General features: G+C 40.9%; 1 protein-coding gene across 3 annotated transcripts in view; it reads right to left on the reverse strand.

Moving 5' to 3' along the window:
- Positions 1 to 1757: 1757 nt before the first annotated feature.
- Positions 1758 to 17832, reverse strand: part of ARHGAP6 (Rho GTPase activating protein 6) — a 465834-nt gene continuing 449759 nt past the window's right edge. For 2 of the 3 annotated variants that reach the window (XM_028523044.2, XM_036017106.1), the window contains exons 11-13: positions 9879 to 10147; positions 6667 to 6747; positions 1758 to 3616 (exon numbers count right to left, since the gene is read on the reverse strand). In XM_028523044.2, the coding sequence (XP_028378845.1) occupies positions 2919 to 3616; positions 6667 to 6747; positions 9879 to 10147 (1048 nt within the window). In that variant the 3' untranslated portion in view covers positions 1758 to 2918. The remainder of the gene's footprint in view (positions 3617 to 6666; positions 6748 to 9878; positions 10148 to 17832) is intronic. The other variant, XM_036017105.1, reaches the window with a different exon arrangement.

Consider the following 17832-nt stretch of genomic DNA (forward strand, 5'->3'; position numbering starts at 1 on the left):
CAGTCAAGATGTTGTCTTGTTTTAATCTCTGTGTGACTCTTCTTCAGTCATTTCCTTTCTTCTCAGTTTGCTTATCAGTCGATAGACACCACAGGCCTGGACTTTGTTCTAACATCTCCTTCTAGTTAATGCTCATGCTGTTTTTCTGCCAAGCAGATGTGTATTAAAATGTGCATAAGAAAAGAAGCAAGCGGAGCTTATTTAGAGATTTCCTCAATTTGCACAAACTCCACTGGTGTAAGAGATTTTTTTTAAAAATAAAAAACCACAACAAACGTATGTTAATAGCTACTTAGATGGATCAAGACAAATTCATATTTAGCCGTTTCTGCCATCATCGTTCTGGCCCCATTGCCAGAGACACAACGCAACGATTGAGAATTCCTAGATGCAAAGACAGCCACAGTGTACTGTAGCTGTCTTCTTGCTTGTAAGATCTCTCTGCTCACAGGAATGAGGGACTGGAACGGCTTGTTAAATGGTTTGTCCAACCTGAAATAGTTGGAGTTTTATTTTTTTCTTGTCAGGTATTATATAATTTACAAGGTGTTAGAAATGACTTCAGTTTCCACTCATGTTCTTGGGTTTTGTGTGTGTGCTTTAAAACAGCTGATTTTTCATGTGCTAAAGGCATCTAAGAAACTAGCTTTTCCTCAGTAAGCGAAGGCCACTGGGCTTAAACCACACAAAGAGAAGAGAAGAGTACATATTGTTTATTACATGCATTCACACACAATTTAATTAATTTAGAAATATTTTGAGCCCCATTTGCTAGACTGGCTATCGTAGTTCTGGCTATGAACAGATGGACATAACTTTTGTTATCTTTTGCGGCACAGATGTCAACCTCACTGACATTTGGTCTGGAAGTTTTAAAAAAAATAGGGCTGTTAGGGCAAGAAACTGGTGTGAAGAGGGTCCCATACATCAGCCAGTCCGGTCTAGAATGGAGGGAAAGAACTGGTCAGATCATGGTCAAATGCAAAGCCTAGGAAACGCAGGGTCAGCAGGACAAGGATGAGAGTGAGTGGCACAGAAGAGCAACCTGTGGTTCATAATTAAGCAGCGTTTGTTCTGGGTCTTGTTTACAATTTTTTTGGCTGCTTCTGGACAGCCAGGAAGAACCAGGAGCCAACAGGCAAATTCTTCCTGAGTCCCGGCCAGGGGTGGAGGTGCCGGACCCAATGGCAGAGCCTGAAGATATCCCAATCATTCCCCCAATAAGGAAAGTGGATCCTGTTCTAGCCTTCATTCTCCCCACCCTGAAGCAAATGAAGCATCTAAGGCCTATAGGCATATGGAACTTACAGGATACTCTGTTGGGCAATACCTGTCTAGCAGGTAAGAACCCTGGGTTCCCATCCTATAGCAAACCACTTCTCCATTGGCAGCTGAGTTTCACTTGAGTGACTGACAGCCTTCCCTCAGTTGCAACACATAATTATAAGTTTGTAAATTCATCAGTGTCACTAGCTTGATGTCCCCAAGCCATCATATTTTTATTAACTCCTTAGTCGTATGTGTATAGTACAGACGTTTTTTATTACACTGGGGGGGGGGTGTGGATAGGTGCTGTATGTATGGAATGGGGTGTGAGTTCATTCACTGAATCGAACACCAAGGAACGATGCTTTTGCTCAACTTTTTATTCATCATGGCACAAGACAGATTTTTAAGAAACACCACTGACAATGTCATTGCCAACATGAAAATTAAGAATAGCATGTTTTATAAAAAAATTGGTTTTCTATGATACACATTCCCTTATGAAGTGAAAAAAAAATCACATAAAATACTGAAGCGAATCGCCACCTGCTGGTCAAAAGTAGTTTTGCAGTTGAAAAACTAAGCTTGACTGAAGTGTACGGTAGGAGTATTTTACACTACACACAAAATTACTGAAGAAGACACTCCTCAGCCTTTGGTACAATGTAAATACAAAGCTGTACTTCTTCTCCAAATATGATTTACTTCCAAAGCACTGCATATAATTTGGTTAATACTGATTATGGGGCTAAGGGAAAAAACCATGTTCTCTAATTTGAAGATTCTATTTAGATTCTTAATCACTTGATAGTGGGATTCCAGTTTGTGGGTTTGTAAAATACATAAAAATTACACATTATAAATATATATTATATATGGTCTATATAAAATGGAATTTGACCGAAAATGGGAAAGACAACTTCTTAATTACTTTCTTTGTCAGGCACGGCCTTTCTCCTGTTTGATTAACTGAACCCTTTCTAAACAGATTCTAAAAATATACTCCATAACATATCAAATTTAATAGTTTCCTTAAAACATATTCAATACGAAAAGGCAATCAGTGACTATATTTTTTGTATCTCACCACTATATAAAAATATGGCTTCTCATATTCTGTTTTATTTTGTTTTGTTAGTGTTTTTTTCTTAGTAATTGAAGGAAGGGCAGAAAGCACAGAAACCCACTTGTGCATAACATAGAACATTCTATAGAATCTTCTTGCTTAGTATAAGTGAAGTGATTAAAAATGGTTCCTTTTGTTTTCTGTGACTATATCATATATGATTATCATACATAATCTGTTACAGAATATACAAGAGTCAAAACTGAAGACACATAAATACAATTATGCTATACTAAAGCAAGAGTTTAATATTAAAGCCAATATGAGTAGTTTTTATAATAGAGACTGCCATCCATTTACGTTTTTGGATTTCCCTAAGCTGGCTATGCAATAGAATCTTATTATAAGGTTTAGGTGAGGGTACTGGTGCTCTATATCTTTAAGTGAACTGGGTTCCTCTTGTGTTATTATTTGAAGTGTAAAAGAAGAAAAGTAAGTAAGTGTCCAATTGTCCAACACCAAATTTTTTTTCCCTACTGAGTGAAAGAAGGCTGTTGGGATGTGAGGGCTCAAGCTGGGTGTGGGCTCATACCAGTGTTTCTGGGAGGGCATCGGGGTTGTCAGTGGACAGGAGCTCCCAGATTTGCCACCGCTCTCTCTGCCAATCAAGCCAGTTGGGCTCACCCAAGGCCTTGCTGTTCTGATTGCTGGCGGGGCCGGAGCAGGCGCCGCTCAGTTTCGGCTGCGCAGCCTGACGCTCCCGCTCTGCTGTTTGGCTTCCCTCTTCCAAAGCTGATCCTGAGCTTTCTTCTGGCCTCTGACGCCTCCACAGCGGTGGCTCTGCTGGCTGGTGGGCCAATGCCAAAGCTTGCTTTCCCGGACCAGGATAAGGAGGAGGAGGCCTGTTGTCGGGCCTCACACTCTCTCGAGGTCTCTGGTGCAAAGGCCTGGCTCGGCTCTGCAGCCGGGCCACATCCAGCTCGCTCTCAGTAAGGTCTTCGGCACTGCTCAGAGTCAAATACTGCTCCGACCCTGGTGTGGCTGCCTCTGATCTCCTGCTGCTGCCCTGAATGTGGGGCGTGCTGCAGACTCGGGACACAGGAGGGTGGCCTCGGCACTCCGCCACAGTGGCTGTGGTCTGAGTCCTCCGAATGACCTGCATGCCACTGTCCAGTTCTGTGGGGCTCCCCTGCCACCGAGGCCAATTTAGGGACAGGTTCCCTTGAGAAAGGGAGCATGGCCCCGGTCGTAGGGAGCTGCTTTCAAAAATGTCTCCATAGGAACCTGGAAGCCAGACAGAAAGGCAAGAAATGCAATTAGTTTACAGAGTCCCTGTTGGGATGTCCTGTTATGTCCTTCCCACTGCCAGTTTGGAAAACTGCGAAAGCACAGGATTCTCTTAGCTGCTGCTACCCAAGTCAAAGACTTCCTAGCAAGAGCAATGACAAACGCTTTTTGATTATTGACACAATTCCTGGAGCAACTCCAAATACAGACGGCCACAAACTAACAGGTTAGCTAGCAAATGAGATGAAACAGTCTTTGTCCCTAATTAATGTTTCAGAAAATGCCCCGGCTACCTGGCTATGAACTCTTCTCTCTTCCACTCCTGTTCAGTGCAATCTGCAGTCCAGAGGAGACACGAATAACAATGTTTTCATGTTTCTACCTTGTCAATAAAAGCTGTCGGAGTAAACGAATGGAATCCAAAATGCCCATTTCATGCCAGAAGATAATGAGCAGAGCAGCTGGTGTGTATGGTCTATCGCCAGCACTGGGGGAAAGCCTGGCTCTTGGTTCACACCTCCTCCCCTTTCCTTCTGGATGGCATTTCCCAGCCTCCTTTTCAGTCCGGAGGGCCACATGAAGGAGGTGTGACCAATGAATGTGAAGAGATGTGACGTGAACTACTTCTAACTCTAGTCTAATAAAAAAATCCTAGTCTCTGTTGCTGCCTCCCCGTGCCCCCGCCCCCCTCCCACCGCCGGCGGCACAGCTACTAGCCTGGGAGAGAGAAACCATGCGAGACAATGAGGCCTCCGAGGACAGGGAGCTGCGTGCAGAACAGAGCACTCCCGCCCGCCCCTCCTCACCCTGCACAACCCACGCTGGACTGAGATATGAGGGAGAAATCAGCAGGTTAAGCCACTACCATTTAGGGGCTGCTTATGACAGTGTTTAGCCTTCCCGAACTGATCCAGTTTGCTTCCGAAAACTGATGGGAGAGTGAAACAGTGTGTTCCCCAAGGAGTTCTTGGGGCTTATGCCCCCAGCGTGCCTTTTTCCTACGGATCTTCCCTGTCCTCGCATGTCTTAAAAAGTAGGCAAAGACAAAAAAAAAAAAACAACAAGATCATTTTCAGGAAAGAGGGGGAGGTGTGCATTTAGACAGGGACAGCTCAGAGTCGGGACAGCAGAAGGAAAACGAAGCAGAACATTTCTGAAGAATTGATCGTTGGGAGGAAAGACAGTGAAACACTTCATAGGATACAATGAGATAAACAGCTAGGATCATTACTAAAGTCAGCTGCATTAAAGGCTATTACATAAAAAATGCAGTGTGCTTTAAATATAGTATGGGAGGCATTACAAAACAATGAGAATGGGAATATATATATATATGGAACAATAAATAAAATAGTTTACACACTTCATGCTATATATTAACATATACTTCAGATGGATTAAAGAATTACGGTTAAAAGAATAAAATACTATGAAAGTAAAAAGTGTATAGATGACTACCCAATGCTTACGTAAAGATTCATTTTGTAAAAGACTTCACAAAAAGGGATACTAATAGACTTATTTATGTGAAACCTGAAAACGTTCCTGATATCCAAAGTGGAAAAAAGTACAAGGGATAATATAAGTGGCGAACAATATGGACAAAGGGATAATATCTTCATTATGGCAAGAGTTCATGAGAATCCATTTAAAATATTAGCATACATAAATAGCCAATGATATAGATGATAATTCAATGGGGGAACATTCAGTTAATTAATAGAAAAACTGAAAATGCTGATAAGTGATACGTGAAAATGAAAATAATATAATGGAAAACTACTCAGCCATGAGGATGAAATATTGCCATTTGTGACAACATGAATGGATCCTGAGAATGCTAAGCAAAATCAATATGATGGAAAAGGACAAGAACCATATAATTTCACTCATGTGCGATATAAAACAGAAAGCAGCAAATGAAGAAACAAAACAAACTCAGAGAGACAGACACGAGTATATGGTGGTTACCAGAGGGGAAAAAGGGTGGGGGAAGGTTGAAGAGGATAAAGGGGTCAACTATATGGCAACAGAGCGAGACCAGACTGTGGGTGCTGAGCACCCAACACGATATACAGATGATGTATTATACAACTGTACACCTGAAACTTATATAATGTCATTAGCCAATGTCACCCCAATACATTTTTTAAATTAATAAAATTTTGCTTTTAAATTAGCAAAAATGCAAACCCAATGACTTGCGATAGCGATGAAATCAAAAAGGCATGGACAATGCGGTGAAATACGGCCGCCATCTGCAGCTTGCAGAGAAGGAGCTCATGCATCCTACAGGGAACATGAAGTGACTATACCTCTGAAATCTTGGAAAGGTTCATCATGTTTGACCCACTTTCTTATTTGGGATTTGTAACTGTTTTTCTGCAATTTTGTGACCCTCAGAATAACATTTTTAAAAAGGACAGAAAACGGGTTCCTAACAGCATAAATTATTACAAAAACAACAAAGAAATGGAAACAACCCAGTTGTCCAAGCACTGGGCTGAGAAGTATGGATATGCACTCTGAAGTGCTATGTGGCCCTTACCAATAGTCGTGGAAAATAACTGGTAAAGAGAGGTTAAATGATATAAAGTTGTATAGACAGAATGATTTTAGCCATATTTAAAAACTCTTGCAAAGGAAATAAAATGAAACATAGACACAAACTGACATATTTTGGTAGAAAAGCTAAGTATAACTTTATCTTTTCCCTCGTATTTTCAGCACTTTCCAAATAACTTTTTTAAAAGACTTTATTTATTTATTTTTAGAGAGGGAAGGGAGAGAGATAGAGAGAGAGAAAGAGAAACATCAATGTGCAGTTGCTGAGGGTCATGGCCTGCAACCCAGGCATGTACCCTGACTGGGAATCGAACCTGCGACACTTTGGTTCACAGCCTGTGCTCAATCCACTGAGCTATGCCAGCCAGGGTCCAAATAACTTTTGATAAGTACATAATATGGTGATAAGAAGGCAAAAATTAAAAGAAATTTAATTTTAAAAACAAATGTAATAAACACTCTTTAAAAAAATAATAGCTCACCTGTCATTCCTGGGTCTTTGGATCCACTTTTTAATGTGGAATGCCAAGTTCCCCAGATATTGAAAGGTTCCTCTGACATATCTAGGAAAAGCATAATAAAAAGGTTTGTCATTCACAATAAAAACAGAAGAGCAAAAATCAATACACAGATATTTTTATATAACACCTCTTCTTTGCAAAGTACTGTATTTGAAATCATGATGGATACAAAACAGACTATGAGATGTATCTGTCTTTCAGAAGGCTCATTCCATTTGAGATTTACAAAAAGGTTTTTTACCCTTTTGGTAGAGAGAATAAGGACCCCCCAAGATGTCCATGTCATGATTCCCTAGAACCTGTAAAGATGTTCTATTTAAGAGGGATTTTTGCAGGTGTGATTACATTATGAATCTGGAGGTGATGATCCTGGATTATCCGGATGGACATAATATCATCACAAGGGTCCTTACAAAAGGGAGGCAGGAGAGAAGAGGAGACGTTGCTGGCTTTGAGGATGGAGGAAGGGGCCATGAACCGAGGAAGCAGGCAGCCTGTAGAAGGTGAAAGAGGCAAGGACACAGATTCTCCCATGAAGCTTCCAGAAGGAACACAGCTCTGCTGACCTGTTTTAGACATCTGATGTCCAGAACCATAGTACATTTGTATAGAATTTTAAATCTCTAAGTTTGTGGCCATTTGCTACAGCAGCAATAGGAAATGAATACAACGGTGATGAGTGGCAACATCTCCAACCGCAGTAACATAGAGAGAGAGGAACAACAATTATCATTCCTATATCTAGTACTACCCTCAGGAATACTCAGGTACTGCGATCAATAGATTCATTTCTGCATGCTTTCTTTTTTTTAATATTTTATTTATTTATTTTTTAGAGAGGGAAGGGAGGGAGATAGCGAGAGAAACATCAATGTGCAGTTGCTGGGGGTTATAGCCTGCAACCTAGGAATGTACCCCGGCTGGGAATCGAACCTGGGACACTTTGGTTCCCAGCCCGCGCTCAATCCACTGAGCTACGCCAGCCAGGGCTTGCATGCTTTCATTCATACATTCCCTTAGTCCATCTATAAATATTTACAGAGTAAGGCACTATTTTAGGTGTTCTCGTCATCTCATTTAATCCTCACTACAATCCTCTGATGTGATCATAGCGACTAGTTCTAGAAGCATATGTGTAATGGAAGCTTCCCTGTATCCCACAATACATGTGTATGGTCTCATTTAATCCCAAGGAGATGCCCCTGCGTCCGTTTTACAGGTTGGCAAATAGCGGAAGGAGTGGGTGAGAAGTGCACACAGGGTCACGTAGAAAGTATCAGCAAGCATTTACTACATGCCAAGTCCTCTGTTAAGGCCTTTACATAGATTAGCTAGTTAGGCCCTATCAATTAATACTGCTATCTGTCTTAGTTTTCATAGGAGGAAGAAATGGGACTCCAAAAAGCTCAAGTGCTCACGTAAGGTCCTGCAGGTTGAAAGTGGCGGAGCACATTACGTACTATACATCTAGTGCTCTTGTCACCGGATACCAGCACTATTCGCTTCTAGTTCACTCCGGGTAAAACTATCTCCAGGGAGAAAGATATGGATTACACAGGAATTCTGCACCTTGGCACGAGTGACCTGGGTGGGGATCATTCTTTGTTGGGAGAGGAGCTGTCCTAGGCATTGTGGGGTGCTGGGCAGAAGCCCACAGCTCTACCTGCCAGATGCCAGTTGCAACCCCTTTCCAAGTTGTGACAACCAAAAGGCTCCCAGACATTACCATATGTCCCCTGGGGGCAAAATTAAGAACTGCAGCGTTAGAGTTTGCCGAAGTATTAAATGGATGAAGGGAGCTGATGCATGCCTACTCTGTCTGCTAATAAGTTACAGCCCATGTGTATCTTAGCCCACCTGCTAAAAAAAACTGCACAGCAAAGATACTGGCCCTGGGAGGAAAAATCAAACTTTCCAGGGGTGAATGTGTCCAAAACTACTATTTTGAATCTGTATTTACAAACCCAAATATGCTATGCCTCTCATAACAGCAAAGTTCTCTTAAGATTGCCTTTTTTGTGGCTGCTGCAGAGAATATTACATATAAAAAACCTGCTAGTAATTTAAAAGGTTAAAATTAGAGATCAAGTACATACATTTGACAGGGAATAATTAAAATCTTTGATGCATCTATTTAATGGAAATATATTGCAGCCATGAAAAATGTTAGCAAAATGAAAAATGAATGATAGGATTTTAAGTAAAATAAGCTTACTCCACAAGTAGCTATACTGTGAAAACAAATATATAGAGTTATGTATGCATATGACCAAGGAGTAGGAAAATAAAGTGTCACATTTTAAAAATAAATCGAATGCCTGATGGGAACATGGATTATTGCTTTCACTGTCAATTTTAAAATCATTTTGGACATGGATATTTGGAAAATAAAATAAAGATGCTATCGCTTAAAAACACACAGAGCCCTTCCAGAGTGGCTCTTGGGATTAAATGAGAACTTGAAGATAAAGTAGCAAACATGTGTACTGTGTCTTCTAATTATGACTCAAAGAGTGTCCTGCTGAGTCCTGACCCCAAGGAATTACTCTGCGGAGGGAAAGAACACAAGCAAACATTCAGTGGTCACATCAGTGGTCAAATAAATGTGGGAAAAGCGGCAAACCACATCATCCTTCCGACTGCAGGAATTCAACCATTAGCACTTCAGAGTTCGAGAAATTGTACAACAGAGATGCCGGTTCCCAAATGCCTTTTACCATGACACCCTTATCCTGCCTAAAATTGTTCATCTCCCTGGAGGCTAACATTATGTTCTTTCTGGAACATGATGTCTTGTTATATAGTAGGTTCAGCATGTTCTCTTTATAAAAGTAACAGCAATGATAGGATGACATCTTAGATTAGCAAATATGCACCCAAATTCACTGGCTGGGACACACATCCTGGGATGCTGGAAGGAAAAGAGTCAGCTGGGAATATTAATCTCTTTCTCAGCATGACAATGCTTCCCAGACATCTTGGTCCTCAGGGACCCTCCAGGACAATGACTGGGCCCACCTCACCTTCCTCTTCCTAGAGAGGAGATTTGCAGTAAATGTTCACCGAATTACAGAAACATAAACCTAGGAAGGGGATAAAGAAAAGTTCCTAAGGCCGCATGCCACATGCAGTCAGAGTCACTGATTTGCCAGCACCCGCTTGGCTGTCGTTACCTTTGCCAAGCCTTGGTCCAGGAGAACTCTCCCTTGATTTCAATGATGGCAAGTGGCCCACCAGTGTATACTGCTCCGGTCCTTTGTAAAGCTTTTCCGAGCCCTCCGGGGCCGTGTTCTCTTGCATAGCCAGCAGGGAACGTTCGGACAGCACTGGGGAGTTGTTGTCATAAGGGGAGAGGTCTCCGCTGGAGGCCTTGTTGGAGTCTGTGGATGAATGTCTTCCTCCCATGGAAAAGGAAACTTCCGACGGCAGCATGTCAGGGCTTCTGGAACAAGGACACAATTACAGGTGTGTGAGTATGCTCACAATCAACGACCATTTTCAATCAACGTGACCGTTACACAAATGACAGGAAGAGAATGCGTGGCTGAAACAAACAAAAGGACTTTTGAGCACTGTTCCAAAACTTCCATCAATACAGTGAAGGCGTTTCCATGAAATAGCCAGCAGAGGGCAGTAACACTCAACAAATGTTACTGAAATGTGAAGGCGAAGGGAGGGGGAAGGATGAACTGGCGATGGATCCCTGTCTTCTCCAGTGTGCCTTGCTGAAATGCCTGTTGGATTAAACTGTTTTCAATTCAAAGTTCAAGTCTGAACACCTAGGGAAGATTGCTCAAGGACTATGAAACGAGTAAAAGAAGTTAAAGGTATCAGAAAGAAACAGAAACTTTTTGTCAAAAAGGAAAGGCGTTTCTGTTTGGGGCAAGAAGAACAAAATGTACTCATTGGATTTTAAAAGAAACTGACATCCTGTCGGAAATATGGCTTGAAGAAAGGCGTTACAAAGACAGTTAAAAATGGCTGCAAAGAGAACTGAGTCATGGTCAAACTGGGGAGTGATACATATGTGCAAAAACAAAAACTGTCACCGCTGTGCATTGATTATAAAGCAATGAAAAAAACCCCAAAAGACTGAATTGCCATTATTTTTATCAACCAACCATACTTATGGCTATTATGTAGGAGTGTGCACTGATAAACACAGGCAAATCAGAAGAGTATGTATATTTGATTAAAATGATAACTAACATGAAATTGAGAAATAGGCTGAACTTGTCAGGATATATTCAGGGCATTTAAGATACCTAATTTAACAAAAAATAACTTGGGATTCACATTTGATATCTTTAAAATACAGCATTTAATTTAGTGCATGTGCCAACCATCAATGATTCTGTATTTAGGAGACCCATTAACTAAATATTTATATTTTTAAATTAAAGTAATACCAACCAATTGATTACATTGATTGTAGTGAATATTTTGGAATTATTTATACATCAATGTGATTCTTTCTGGCCATGGGATACCATTCAGTCAAATGAGATTCTAGATACTAGATCATGCCTCAAGGTTGATGGAAAAGTGGCCCCAATTTTAGTGTTAAGGACTTATTCCATTTGTGGTAGCAACTGAAATATGTATTCCCTGGGGGGCTAAAGCTCCTGAGGCTATTTGGAAAACCGTGCCTCAGATTTTATACAATCCAGTATATATGAGTGTGTATGTGTATATGTATATCTTCGCAGCTGTTAAATAAATAAATAAAATTAAAGTCTGATGCTCAATATTTGTTAAGTGAGGAAAACTGGTTGACAAATCTTTTACTTTACGCAGTATCCTGAATGAAAACAATTCAGATAAAACTATGATTGAAACTTTACATGACGTTCATTATGGCTTCAAGGACGAGTTTTCTTCCCCCGCTCAAATACTTAGTGTAAGTAAATCCATCCTTCCTCTGACCATGATGATAATGATGATGTTGCTGGTGGGAATAGTTTCATGTATAACATGGCTGAGAGACAAATATATGACCATAATTAGTGCGCACTGCATTTAAATACATCTGAAGTGATTCTACAAGGCACACGTTCTTTTACAAATTGATATAAAAGATACTAATTAGCACATCCATTACATGTTTATGTGCATGAATTGTCACAGCAACAGAAACAGCATGTGCAAATGTGAATGGAACAGGAAAACGAGAACGTTGGGGGGTGTGGAAAGAGTGTTTGAAGTCTTACCTGTGAACATCTGTGTTTTCTACCTTCCTCAAAAATGGCCCTGACATCTTAAAGGGAAATGATCACACATTGATTAGAAGTTCCCAAACCTGCTTCTGTTCCCCACCCCCACACTTCGCTTCTCTTGACTAGTCTTTGATGTGTTTTGGTTTAAATTTTCAAAACAAATCCGCTGTGATCTTAAAGAAAGTAAACACATGCCTGAGTAATCCTTTCCCAACCAAATGGTTTTGTATGCAACGTAGAGGAATGGCGCTTACAGGAGTCTTACTTCTTCTTGGGTCCACAGCAGGGGTCAGTGTCCAGGAGAAAAGCATCTCAGTATGTGACATACCTCAGCTGTCACTGAGGCAGCCAGGGCCTGGGGCGCTTTTGTTGAGGGGATATCTTACCCACGTGTAATAAATAAGTCCTTCCTTTGCCTCCTCTTTATGCTGATGACAAATAATCTTACAGGAAAGAGCCAGAGGACAGCCATGGGGGTGATTTTCCAGAAACTTTAGGCCTCTGAGGAATGAAGGAAAACTAAAAGGAACTTTTACTACTTCTGCTGGGAGGTGGGGGATAAATCGATTTATCCTCCATATCTAATCAAAGGGGGAAAAAGTCTCCTTAATTCTAGTGGAGGGAACAGAAAATAAAACAACTGTACTTATCATCATGGGCTCAGCTCTGGTTGTGGAAACTTGACTATGAAAAGGAGAAAAATCGAACGCATTGAATTGGTAGCTACATGAAGCTCAGCTCAGAATTAGGGTTCTAGGTTCTGACCAAAGCTAGAAATGATACTACTGCACTCATTTCATTTTTTTGCTTGTTTAGTTGACACTTTTCTACTCATTAATGAAATTGTCTTATGTCTCCTCAGTAAGAATCAGTGGGTATATGAAACCTTATTTGATGGGATGTTTTCAGGAGAATCAAGTCAATGTATTACCAAAACAAAATAACTATCAGAGCTACAAACACCTTTTTGACCCCTCACATTGGGAGAAGAACTTTGGAAAGGTCACATTTTAGCTTGTGGAGAACCCTTAGTTCTGTCTCATGTCTTCCTCACCTGGCTTACAAAACCTATAGAAGAAAGTACATTCAACAAAATACTCCAAGTTGCAGATTCAGCCAACAGTTCAGTGCATCAAGAAACATACTCTACGAAAGAAGTTCCTTTCAAGTCTCAGTACTAGGGACATTTGGGTGTCTACCAAGCAAGAAGGCTATTTAGATGCATCATGTAATAATAATGTATCTCCCTCTGCAATGGCTGCTAAAAGGCTGGGAGGAATTGGGGTTCCACTCCAGTTTCACATCCCAAATGCATCTTCTTTTCTCACTCTTTCCACTATTTTCCTGTCTCTAGCTTCTCAGGTTACTTACCACAGTACCATTCCACTTTACATATTTTTTCAAGCTGTGTTAATACATTGCTTTTGGACTGATAGACAGGGAAATCATACCCCCACTAATTGTTGGAGGGACTGAAAGGGCACCATGCTTCATGAGAACACTTACTTTGGTTAAAACAAAACGTGATAAAGCAAGAACAATAATAACAATAACAAAAGTAACGGGAAGTGCCACACTGTTCCTGCATTTTCGTGGCTGATTGGATATCATCAAGCAGAGGTGAGAGGGAGGGGGCAGAGCCACTGCCCCCTTTCCTCTGTTCCTTGGACTGACTCTGCAGAATCTGTCAGTGGTTGCCCGTGGCAGCGCCCACCACACCCAGGAACTTGTTGGATTCTCAAAGCTCCATTCTGGGCCTACTGACAGGACTGGCTATTATTTTTATTTTTAGTATATTGAATTTATTGGGGTGACATTGGTTAGTAAAATTACATAGGTTTCTGGTGTACTGTTGTATAATACGTTATCTGTATATTGTATTGTGTGTCCACCACCCCAGGTCAAGTCTCCTTCCACCATTAGTTTTTTAAAGATGTTATTTATTTCTTTTTAGAGAGAGGGGAAGGGAGAAAGAAAGAGAGGGAGAGAAACATCAACGTGTGGTTGCCCCTCACGTGCCCCCTACTGGGGACCTGGCCCACAACCCAGGCATGTGCCCTGACTGGCAATCGAACTGGTGACCCTTTGGTTCGAAGTCTGGTGCTCAGTCCACTGAGCCACACCAGCCAGGGCCCTTCCATCACTACTTATCACCCCCATATCCTCTTCCACCTCACCCTACCACCTTCCCTCTGAAAATTGACATACTATTGTCTGTGTCCATGATCTGTCCTTCCTCTCTCTCTCTCTCTCTCTCTCTCTCTCGCTTTCTGCCTATCTTACTACCTCCACACTTAGGAGTGGCTATAACAGATGGGACCCAGAGCAAGATGAACATGCAGAGCCCCAATGGACACAGAAACAATGTAGTGAAGGCTGGGGGGTTCTGGGTGGAGGGGAGCAAAGGAGAACATGGGGGACATCTGTAATAGCGTCAACAAGAAAAATCAAGAATTTCAGAACAGTGACAGCAAATCATTAAGCCAATCATTGGGTTCTCTTGAGTGTGGGGTTCTGTGTGACTGCAGGGGTTGCAGCTCATGAAGCTAGCTTTGCCTACTGAAAGGGAATCTCTGGGCATGAGGCTAGCAAACTATTTCAAAAAGCACTGCAGGTAATTTTGATGCATAGGAAATTTGAGAAGCTCTGATATCAAACTACCTTCCTTCTGTTAAGTCACAGATGTGACAGTGGGCTAAGGATCTATTACGTCAAAAAAGGAGGGAAATGACAAACCTCCACACTGGCTGGCAGTGGAAGTAAATGTGGTGGTCCTGACCTTGAGGTGGTTGGGGCCACAGCTGAGTATAAGAGAGACAGCGTGCCCACACCAGCGAGCTCCAGTCACCAGGGTCCAGATAACTTAATGGAGTTTAGTTATCAATCAGGACACTTTAAGGTGAGAAGGGGCAGGTGAGGCTAATCTGCCTTTCTCTACTCTTCTGGTTCATTCACCTAAGTCAAGCCACCCAAGTGACCACAATGGGGGCCCCAGTCAGGAGAAAAACTGGGGAGAGTGGCTAAAGCTAATCCCTGGAGGTAAAGGGGGATGAGGTGTCTCATAGTTGGCACAGGCTGTGAACCTCTTCAGAGTGCCCAGGGACACAGACTGATGGGGCCCAGTGAGAGGTGGTATCTTCTTTTCCCAGATACCCATAGTATCTTGGCAATGGAAGGGGACACAGTTTGGGTACATATGACAAACAGCTTGTGAAATGTACTTATATGAAATAACTCCTTGGCCTATGGTAGGACTGAAAGTTGATGTTTATATGGAGTTCATTATGCAGCAGGCATTGTACTAAGCTCCTGTGAACAACTCTCCTTGTTCCGGACCACAGCTTGGAGAGGAGTCAAAGAAATGAGGAGGGGACTAAGTAACATGTCTTTCTAGCAGTAGAGGCAGGAAGGGTTAAGACTGTTCTAAAATTTATCTGATATGTAGTATTTAATGTTATTAAAAATCAATAGTAAAATGTTATATTTCATACTTAGAGTTGATGGCCCTTTTAAATGTTTAAAGTATTTCCTATCTATCATTTTACTTTTTCCGCAGAGCTCAGTAAGGTGGTGGTCAAATTTGCCTAAGAACACTTATTCTAAGACTTGTCTTTTCATATGAAAGCCCACCAATGAACAAAAGTATTTTATTCATTCCTCAGGACTCTTACTACAACATAGGCAGTTCAGAATTTTAAGACATTTGAGTGTCATTTCACTGTCTTATTATTAAATCTATTGGAAACAAGTCCAGGACCCCCCTTTGGGTATCTCTGAAAAATAAGATAAGTGGTCACCAATGTCTTCTCTAAGATTTGGCCCTAAGACGATTCAACTCTATGGAGACAAATTTAACTTCAGTGCTCCAAGTAAAAGCAATAAAATATTTATGTATTTATTTATATAAAATATTTAACCAGTGATTCACTAGCTGAAAAATAACTTAAACGCCTATACTGGCCTCTCTTTCTATGTCTTGGAATTTAATGGATTAGAGGCTGGGCATGTTGGGTGGATAGGCTGCCAGTTACCATGGGTTTGCTTCCATGAATGGATGGATGGGTTCCTCATGAGAGCTGAAACCCCCAGGACCACCACAGCATGCACGGCTAGTCTGAGCTAACCGAATAAGCATGAGATGGGTATGGAGAGCGGATCACTTTCTCACCCTTAGCTGGTCCCTCCAGATCAGGGTGTGAACACGCTGGTAGGGTACTGTGGGCAGGCCTGCACTGTGGCCGGAGGCACAGAACTTGTTCTGTGGATAAAGGGAAAACTCTGGTTCAAACACCAGATGTGGCCAGCCCAGCTCCTTGCTGAACTGTCCCAGTGAGAAACATCCTTGCAGATTTCAGACTCGCATTGGCTTCATTCTTGGCTCAGTGGTTGAACTGATAAACTTCAGTCTGTTGGAACTCAAAGCACATAACCATCTCAGACGCTATTAATTGTACCGGGAAAGGAATCCACTGCCACAGCAACTCTGGATTTATGGGAGATTTTCACATTAATCATACTCAGTTCTGCAGAATCCTAAGAACAAAGGCACCCTACCCCAAAAAGAAAGATGACATGGATCCAAACGCCTTACCAGGAGATGAAACAGCAACCTGGACATTAGAATTTGCCCACGGCTTTGGTGAAATGTGTCTCACCATTTTTAGCTTGTATTAAGCCCTTCCTAATAGCCCGGCATATGGAAGCATTTATGACAGGTGAAGAAAAAGCAACACTGGCTTTATTAATTTGATTTCCAGTATGCCTGATAAGGCATCTTCCAATTAATATTTTACTAGTTTATAAGGAATCTGTGAATCACAATAAAGGTGTTGGAAGAAAGAGCTGATGTGATCAATTCTCCCTCCATCTTGAATTGCCTTTCTATAGAAGGTACGTTTATACTTTTGGGAATTTTTCGTTACAGAATTCCCTATTCCATATATGTTTTTCATAGAATTATCTGGCTGTAAAGGCTTTCTGGAATGGAGTGTGTGTGTATGCACATGTGTGTGTGTGGTTAATGCTAATAATTTCGATGGAGAGAACAGAATGACAGTTGAAATCACCAGCTACTGCCAGTCAATAGGATTCACTGCTGTTATACTGGTAAAGTTTCATTTCTTATCTCTGAAAATTTCCTAAGAATTGTTTTTATTTTTAGAAATCTTAGGAAAAGGAAAACAGAAATTATACTTCATCTTGTGACATCCCATGGTTTGTGGGAAAACACCTTTTAATGACAATCATTGAAAGATTAAAATAAATATTTATTTGATCATTTAAATGTGATGCCTTTACATTATCAGAAGATCCAGTGCTCCTCCATCATGAAGAAGGTAAAGTTATTATTCAGCTGGAGGAATAACCAATTCAACAAAGCAATTACTTTGCAGTTCTGAAATTTTATCCTTTGAGACAACTATGTACCTTCATCCAATAGTCCTCATTGGCTGATCACCGGTTTTGTTATTTGGGGGACAAATTCAATAAGAACTTTGTGAAGGCTGGTAACTCCATTACATACAATAAAAAGCAAAAATATAAAGTGAAATATTTGGTTCATCGATATCAGCCTTCTCCCCAAATGCAGTGAATTTTTTATTGTGATTTGGTCTTCAGAATACAGTAGGGAAAATGCTCTATTTAGTTCTGTATGCCACAGAAGTATATGCAGTTTTATGTAATTTTTTAATGATTAATTTTTCCAAGAACATTAAAACAGTTGAAAAATATCGAAAACTTGAAAAGTAGGCATATTAGAACTTACAACATTATATTAAGTTTAAAAGCTTTATTTATGCCCAAACAGAATTTTATTATTATTTTAATTTGGGTTAAATTCATTAAAATGATTTAAGGTTGGCACTTGGTCCAGACAAATTATCAAATAGAGCAATTCTCTCACTTGAAA

This window comes from Phyllostomus discolor, chromosome X (assembly GCF_004126475.2).
Source record: "Phyllostomus discolor isolate MPI-MPIP mPhyDis1 chromosome X, mPhyDis1.pri.v3, whole genome shotgun sequence".
In the NCBI taxonomy this organism is placed as follows: Eukaryota; Metazoa; Chordata; class Mammalia; order Chiroptera; family Phyllostomidae; genus Phyllostomus; species Phyllostomus discolor.